Raw genomic sequence first — 8,530 nt, 5'->3', positions numbered from 1 at the left:
GGAATCCACTCGGACCTTTACGCAAAATTCACGCGTGATTGCAGAATTTAGGACTGGATTTTGCTGTCACCGTTGCCTTCGGACTCTAGTGCAGCGGGGAGCAACAATTTTGAACACCGTTCGGTCCTGAATGGAGCGCCTGGAATCTTTCCTTAACGACACCAATTAACAGTGAATCAATTCTGCCTTCATTAACCCGTCCACTCTATCATCTGAGTACTGGTAAGAGCATCTTAGTTACCTCCGGGTTCCGGTAGCGGGCGACCTGCTATCGGCGGCTTGAAGACAGTGGTCGACGAAAGCGATGCATCAGCGTGACCATGGACGAAGACATCCTAGACTTGACATAAGGCCATAAGCATAATATGGTGTTTAGATGCAAAGTTTAGTGCAGGATAATCAGTACAGTCTTGGCCTGTTGCCTCCGTAGTTGGTGATGTAGTAAAAGAAAAACAATTTCATGCTTGACGAGCTAATAATCCCAATTTGCTCAAAAAAGTCCCGTCTTGCTGAAATTTTTGTGAATTCCCACGTTAAAATTGTTTAAGATCCAACAATGCATGTACCATCTAATATTATTTAGGAATTTAGAGTGCATAAGTCCAATTTCTATTTATTAAGTAACGTGGTCAAATTCTTCTGCCCTGTAACTTCATTTTTAATCGGTCAGGGGTGCAGCCTTATGCTAAAAGTTTTAATTTTCTTAACTTAGCCTTGGTGCCAACGCACAGCCTCAGCATACAGTAAGGATACTCGGCCTGAGAGCTATGTAAATACACCATGTATTTGTAATTTTGATTTTAATATTTTTAACGGAAAATAGCCAAAACCCTCTTTATTTTAGCTCAAAAAATTAGGGAAACTAAATAGGAGCTGTGTAGTACGCTGGAACACGGCATTCCAGACCACAAAGCCCCCGTGCCCAGATATCACCTTAAAGTGATTTATATCTGCCTATTTAAGGGCACACATTAGAGCTATCAATTTCCAGCCAGCACACATTAAATGGTCGCCAATTTGAATTCGTGAGTATTGAGAAGTTACAAGACGACTATAAAGTGTCTCAAGTAGTTTTATCCATCGAATTTCATCATCTGGCTATTTTATTTCTGTGATTCTGAAGCCTGCATAGATGCGATTCGGAAGGCGAGTAGCTGATCATCGCACATGTGTTCCGTTGAGAGGTTGTTCCTATGAAGGTTTAGTGCCATAATTTAGCAAATTAAGCTGAGATCATATAGCCAAAAATACAGAACAAAAATAATGAACAGGTGATCTCATTTTTGTTCAACAGCGAAAGTAAATGATGCGCTTCTGCCGTTTCCTGCAATATATATCTAAGACATAAATTAGGCATCATGTGTTCCTGGTCGCAGATCAAAATACTGATAGAAGCAAGTTAGATTTTCCTGTGGCAGACGAACGGTATCAGGGTGGTGCTGCAGTTGGCGGCCGAGAGGTTGTAGAAGTAGTTGAATTGGGGAGCACCCCACATGGCCGCGCACGTATTTGGCTTTGGTTCATTTGGCCCCCAGACGCTGGAATTCACTGCTGACGGAATTACTCGACCGTTCGCGAACTTCCACTCTGTTCCAATCTTTGTCAGGCTCGTCCAGAAACCTCGCGTCAGAGCTGAAATGAGGCCGGAAATTAGAGCTTTAATTTACTCGCAAAATTCTCGCTGAATACACCTAGTCATTTTTTCTAATGCGAGAAACGCAGTGAAACAGACAGGGCCTGGCCCACATCATTTTATGGAATCACTTAAATTTATTGGAATCACTTAAACTGATAAGAATAAAATTTTACTTTACCAAGAATGAGATATGATGTTGGAAAATTATTGGCGCCAATGAATGCTGATCGATAATTGAACGAAGGGACTAATTGACTCGCCAACCGCAGTCTTTCCTTTCAGAACTAGGAAGTGTGGTATAATTATCTTAACTAATCTCCAAGCTCTTACCTTTGAAGTCTACGCATCCGTCGCAGGTGCACGGCTTGAGACCAGCACATGTACCGTTGTCAAGGCAGCACGGGATGTTGTACTTCAGGTTCGTATCACACGCCGCAGGAGTGCCGTCTGACAGCGGAAAGTTTGGTCCACACTTCCCGTCAGGTCGGAACCGGGCATCTGCATGTAGGAGGAGATGGGCATTGTGAGATGGACTTTGGCAATAGTTCTTTTTGTGACCTGCCTAAACGGTGTCAAGCTGTTGGATGATGCGAAAAGATAACTGGATCAGGACTAATAGCAGAAAGCTATTAGTCCTGAGCTGCCACTACTGCCAACCACTGTTGACAGCTAGCGAAAAGTAATTGCAGTAATGATAGCATTGTGGTTGCTAAATATCAAGGACAGAAATATACCTGACAAAATTGTCAGCTCATCTTAAGGACCTTCAAGAGAATGCATGAAAAAGAGAAATAGGTTTCACCGCTGGCCATAAAAACAAGATTACCTTCCAAAAAAATGTTTTTTTTTACCATGCAGCACAATATTTTTCACTACCAAGGAGTTTTTCCAGTTATGTAAATTGATTACCATTTTTTATCAGTTTTGAAATAAATGAGGTAAAGAGAATTAATTTTTGGTGATAATTTAATCGTTTCTAACAAAGCAACCATTATTAAAAATAGGTTTCATATGGTTTAAATAAGTATAGGACAATGTTTCCCCAATTAAGAATTAGAGATAAGTTTGGACCAAACCTTCATATAAATCGTGATAATAAAGTTTGTTTACGCCTTAAGATACAATGGAAATTAATATAAGCAATGTCAGAAGATATGGAGCTGATAAAACTGATAAAACACTAAATTTGGGCCAATTTTACCCAACCAGACGAGGCCCTGGAGTTTTCAGAACAAGTCTTAATTATAATCATTTCTCCGATGGAAAAAAAATTAAAAGTAGCCAGCACACCGTACCATCCCGGTCATGTGGAACGAACACTTATATAAGAGGTAGTTCCAATTCATCTAAGTACTGTAACACTGTTATTCGAGGTAGTGGTACTTCACCACATACCAGGTCTGATAATTGTATTAATATCATATGAAATTTATCAGGGCCCGGTGCTGTAACACACCTTGGTATCGAAAGTACATCGCTACATTCTAGTCACGCTACACATACATTGGTATTGAAGGTACGACGCCATGTTCCAATACTCTTGGTCAGAGACGGGATCGAAAAGCCTGAAGCCAGGAGGGCAGCCGCGGCTGACGGCATCCGAGAAGTTCATCAATTGTTTGGACACGAAGATGCAGCCCACGCCATCAACCATCACGTAAGGAGGGTCACACAGACCGTCTGCAACGAAGCAAAAAATAAAAAAATGGGCAGCTGAATTATTTTCCATCGTTTGATGAACAGTGTTCTAGAGGACCGGATTACATTGACATTTCTAAACCCACGCAGTGACTTACCTGCCTCGTTATACAGGGTGTCCCCAAAAAAACGATACCCAACTTTGAATGGCTGTAACTTGAAAAGTAATAGAGTTAAAAAATTTTGAAAGGTCAGGATTTGTTTCCTATGTTTTTCTGCATCTATCCACCAAAAATCAGACAGATCGATGTAGCCATAAGCGTTTGATAGAACTTTCAGTGACATGTGCTAAAATCGTGCTTGTGCAAAGTTTTGGTAAGATCATTTTGCATACTCATTACGTTGTCTTGACATGTTTTCTTTTCGCTGTTTGATTTTTAGCGCATTTTCTCATTTATGAAAAAATGCACTATTGTGTTCAGTACTCACTGCAGTGAGTGACAGAGAGCGCATTTTCTCGTCGACGAAAACATGGAGTCACGGACGGACAGACAGACGGGCAGAAGGACGGACGGACAGACGGACATGGCGAGCACAATAGTGCATTTTTTCATAAATGAGAAAGGGCGCTAAAAAATAAAACAGCGAAAAGAAAACATGTCAAGACAACGTAATGATTATGCAAAATGATCTTACTAAAACTTTGCGCAAGCACGATTTTAGCACATGTCACTGAAAGTTCTATCAAACGCTTATGGCTATATCGATCCGTCTGATTTTTGGTGGAGAGATGGAAAAAAACATAGGGAACAAATTCTGACTTTTCAAATTTTTTTAACTCTATTACTTTTCGAGTTACAGTCATTCAAAGTTGGGTATCGTTTTTTTTTGACACCCTGTATATACGTAACGGCTTCTTTGAGGCAGTGTAAGGGTATTGGCATCCCGCTAAGATGTGGGTTCTATTTTCAAGCTGATAAAACCTTTAATAATTATTGTAAGCACAGCCAATGTAGGAGCGGGGGCAGTAGGACTCCTTCTTGATCGCGCTGCACTGAACTGTAACTGACAAGCCCTGTTCAGGCCGAATTCCCGCTGAGACCTTTACGATTTTGATCTATCGTTCAATTTTATGCGCTTTGTGGATATCTCCGCCTAATATACAGTATTAATTTATAATCTATAATCTAGTTTTCTATTTTTTTAATGCGAAGCATTGCCATTCTTCGTTCAATTCACCTTGAGATTAAGCCCGAGCCTAGTAACGAATGCCAAACGGACCTACTGCAGAGCCCCAGCTCTTTTGAGCACCTAAATTTTGGCGACCTTGCCAGGTGCACAACAGTTCATTGTTGATGGCTTGTGGCTTATTATCTCCTGTAAATTCATTTTGTACAAATCTACAGTTCATTCGGAGTGAAGTGACAAGCTCGTGAGTAGACGAGGCTGATAAGTGTCAAGAGTGTTGGAGATTCCATCACGCATGTTACTTCAGTGGATTCTCAGAGTACTGTTCAGACACGCGAGTTGCTCTCTGTTGTTCAATTGACGAGGCCACAGTGGACATGATGTTCAGGAACAGCAAGTGGCAGGCTGTTCAACCTGCCCCTACTGAAGTGTAGAGTTCCAGCATTTTGATGTTGACTCTGAAGATTGAACATTTCATCGAACATCCTGTGAAGGCTTTTAAGACTTCCACAATAAGAACTTATTTAAGGGGATATATGTACTGAGATGATTTTACTAGGTTCGTGAATTTACTCACGGAGCTAAATTTGTTTTGGTGAATTCGCAATTTTAATTTTATTCTATCTTAATTTTAATATTTCGTTTAATTTGTTTTAAACGAAATGACTATGTTGGAGAAGGATGTTCGATAATCTATAAAAGAACGACTGTCGATTTCTTAACATGTACCTCCATACTCCATTTAACACGATAGCTGCAGCGACAAATTCCTTCACAGGACTCATTTTCACGACTGGGAATTACGAGCTGAGAGCAAAGGTGTATGGTGGGAAATCCCCGAATCAGGTTTGCGAGTCAGGACCAGGTAGCCGGAGTCGCAAGTTTGTCACGCAAGTGCATGGGATGATGAAGGACTTAAGACTCACGCTTGATGAAGGCCACGGAGCCATTTGCGCTGGTGAGGTTGGAGCTTGTGAGGTTGGAGCTGGTGAGGTTGGAGCTTGTGAGGTTGGAGCTGGTGAGGTTGGTGTTGGTGAAGTGACACATGTGACCCCCACCAGGAAGAGGCTCGCTCGCACACCCGCGACACTCAGCGTCCACGAAGCAGCTCTCTTTGCATTCACCTTCAGAGATAAATGAGACCAACGAAAAATTATATATTTAGTTCATAGAAGGCAAAAAAGATTCATTAAATTAAATAGTTCATAAGAGACAAAAAAGATTCAACAAATTAAATAGTTCATAAGAGGCAAAAAAGATTCATTAAATTAAATAATTCATGAAATATTCGTTATCTAATACAAAGCAGCGCTATTAAATAAAGCTCCATAACAGTTCACTATGAAGCTTCATCTGAACTTTCTGACTGCTGTAATCGATATTATGAGCTATATTCTTTCCACTCTTATAATCAATCAAACATCTTTCTGGCAAACTTATAAATCATTTGTAGGTTACATATATTGTATATTTTGCAGAATTAGTCGTAATGTTTGCCTCTACCTTTGATTCCATTGTGTGTTTGCTGTTGTGAAAATCTCCAAAGTACAACTGTTTTATTTCCTTCAAGCTCGTGACAAATTCGGTATCGTATACCGTCACAGCAATAACTTCTATGGGTCGTAAGTTTAGAAGACAGCCTGCCCAGTATCTCAAAGAGAGTTATCTCATAGTGTTATAAGTTAGGCTAAAATGTACCTACGAAAAGATAATATTGTCATTAACTTCTCCGTAAATTGGACGGGAGTCAAATTTCTATATCCAAGGTAATGTTGAAATGTTCTATCTTTAATTAATCAAAATTACCTCCGTTTCAAAAAATTGTCAACGGGTTGTTCGAATTCTAGAGATTGCTGTTATAGAGCATTGCCCGGTTGAGCTACATACAATATTTTTATATTCTTCAAAGAATATTTTTAAGAAGAGCCTTTTTGGCATTTTTCAGCTAGTTGAATCTCTTTGCACGCCGATTTATTTTTACGAACATAAATACATACATGTTTCATCCAAACTTATCCTGCCGATGAAGGGTCAAAGAAAAGGTAATATACGTAGGAACAAGTAAGTAATGTTATTTAAAACAGACTACTGTTAGCGCGTTACTGGAAAAAACGCGTTGTTAGAAATCATTTATCTATTTTTAATACTGCAAGTTGATTTTCTTTTTAGCGGTTATAGAAATTCTCCGGGAGAACAGAGAGAAATAATTATGATACACATGCATTTTATTGGTAGCCCCATTTATTGTATCAATAAAACACGTAACGACCGGCAATGCAAGGCTTGAGCGTCGGCAGTTTGAGCTCAACTTCTGTGTATTATGCATTGACTGCATTCATGATTAGTTATGCAAATCGATGGGCCCGTTCATTACACCAACATGCTGTAGGGATATATAGTGGGAAAATACACGGTTTATTATTTCGTGATCATTAGCATGATAATGGCCAATGGAACACAAAGGGCATGGGCTCTCGTGCTAGTGTGCGTCACGACCGAATCATTATATTCAGTATTTGTCTTGGTATGGACTCAACTACATATTCGATAACCTTCTACTTTCATATCAGAAATTCTTTAAGAAGTATTGCCATAGTATTTATTCATTTATTACAGTTATGTTTGTGTTTTCCTTGAAGTCAGAAATGATCGATCATTAAATGTGAAAGTTTATGTTTTTCATTTTTTGTTCAAATGAGATACCGTAAGAAGAGAAAAAACATAAAAACAATGGCAAAGATAGTTTTCTAGTAAATTTCTGCGTAATGAGTTGCATAAAATTGCTGGTGTATAATGACAGTACGTAACTGTAATTTACATCGACTTCATTAGCAATGTTGATTGTGATTTATCCTAATGAAAATATTTATAAGTGTCACTATGATGCACGAGCGTGTCGAACTGTACTATGAAAATTGCACCTCTTCCACAATTAATCGGTAAACGCGATGAATAACTCCTTTGTTGAATACAAATCCTTCACGACAATCACTCATAAGCTCATTATTTCCATCAACAAAATTCATGGCAATCTGCCGTCTGCTCAATCAAGGTTGTGGAGTGCCACGGGTTATTTGCATTTCTGACCTGACATTCCAGACTGGTCTTCCACTCAATTTTCTCAAACCATAGCATATATAGACTAAGATTAATCAAAAGATAAGCGCAGCAGAATTCCGATTGCTACTCAAACACTGGCACCAATCTCCGTAGAGTAATTTGTCTCTGGGATCGATGGTGATTGCTGAACAGACAAAAACATTCCAATGAAGGGCGACGACAGTAGCTACAAAAGCTAAAATCTGGAGCACTTGACAGTACATCTGAAAGAATACCTGATGAATGTAATGCATTGAATACCTCCCTATTCAGAACCAATGAACATTTACTAGGCACTTAATAGAGCGAATTGGAAATTCAATCATCTATGAATTTCTACACTTCTGTTTATTTAACAAAATTTTTCATAGCCTAAAAAAATATGAAAAATTATGATATTTTGAAATTTTATCACGAATGTCTTTTATTTATAAATAGTTATAATTGAAATACTCACAGACAGTTCTGACTCGGCGCGATGACACGACCGCCTCAGGAGGGAGGTTCATGCCTGACAGCCGCTCCATGGTGTCAGCCGTCGCCTGCTGCGCTGACATCAGCACGCACAATGAAACTAATAACAGCGCGGGCATTATTGTGCGATGTTGCGCTAATTATGAAGAGATGATCAAAATTCAGGGCACTGTACCATCAGATTATTTTGCTGTTAAAGAACATGAAAGAAGAAAAAAATACTGTCAAATACAATATCTTGTAAAAGTTGGCAGCCATACAGAAACATGATATTGTATGGACTCTTATATCAATACTGCGTATATCAATAAAATAGTGCCTCAATCAGACCCAAGTCACGCAAAGCTCCCAACAGTACATTTAGTTCGCAATTATTTTAAATTAGTGCGGCTCAGAAAACGTTAGCGTATAAATGTGCTGCAGCAAACAGACAACAGCATGTTTCCAAATTATTTGTATAAATAAATTTTCTAATAATAAATTCTTGCTCAGTAG

The 8,530-nt window shown here is 39.1% G+C and overlaps 1 protein-coding gene across 1 annotated transcript; it reads right to left on the bottom strand.

Annotated features, from left to right (window-relative positions):
• Positions 1-587: 587 nt before the first annotated feature.
• LOC108670122 lies at positions 588-8,227 on the bottom strand. Its single transcript, XM_018157571.2, has 5 exons — positions 8,019-8,227; positions 5,389-5,586; positions 3,140-3,316; positions 1,967-2,134; positions 588-1,632 (listed from the first exon to the last, which is right to left on the bottom strand). The coding sequence occupies exons 1-5, from the start codon at positions 8,152-8,154 to the stop codon at positions 1,400-1,402; spliced, it is 912 nt and encodes a 303-aa protein (XP_018013060.2). The 5' UTR covers positions 8,155-8,227; the 3' UTR covers positions 588-1,399.
• Positions 8,228-8,530: the final 303 nt, after the last annotated feature.

This window comes from Hyalella azteca, unplaced genomic scaffold, assembly GCF_000764305.2.
Source record: "Hyalella azteca isolate HAZT.00-mixed unplaced genomic scaffold, Hazt_2.0.2 contig15055, whole genome shotgun sequence".
In the NCBI taxonomy this organism is placed as follows: Eukaryota; Metazoa; Arthropoda; class Malacostraca; order Amphipoda; family Hyalellidae; genus Hyalella; species Hyalella azteca.
The sequence above is the reverse complement of the archived record's forward strand: the minus strand, read 5'-3'. Positions and strand labels throughout refer to the sequence as shown.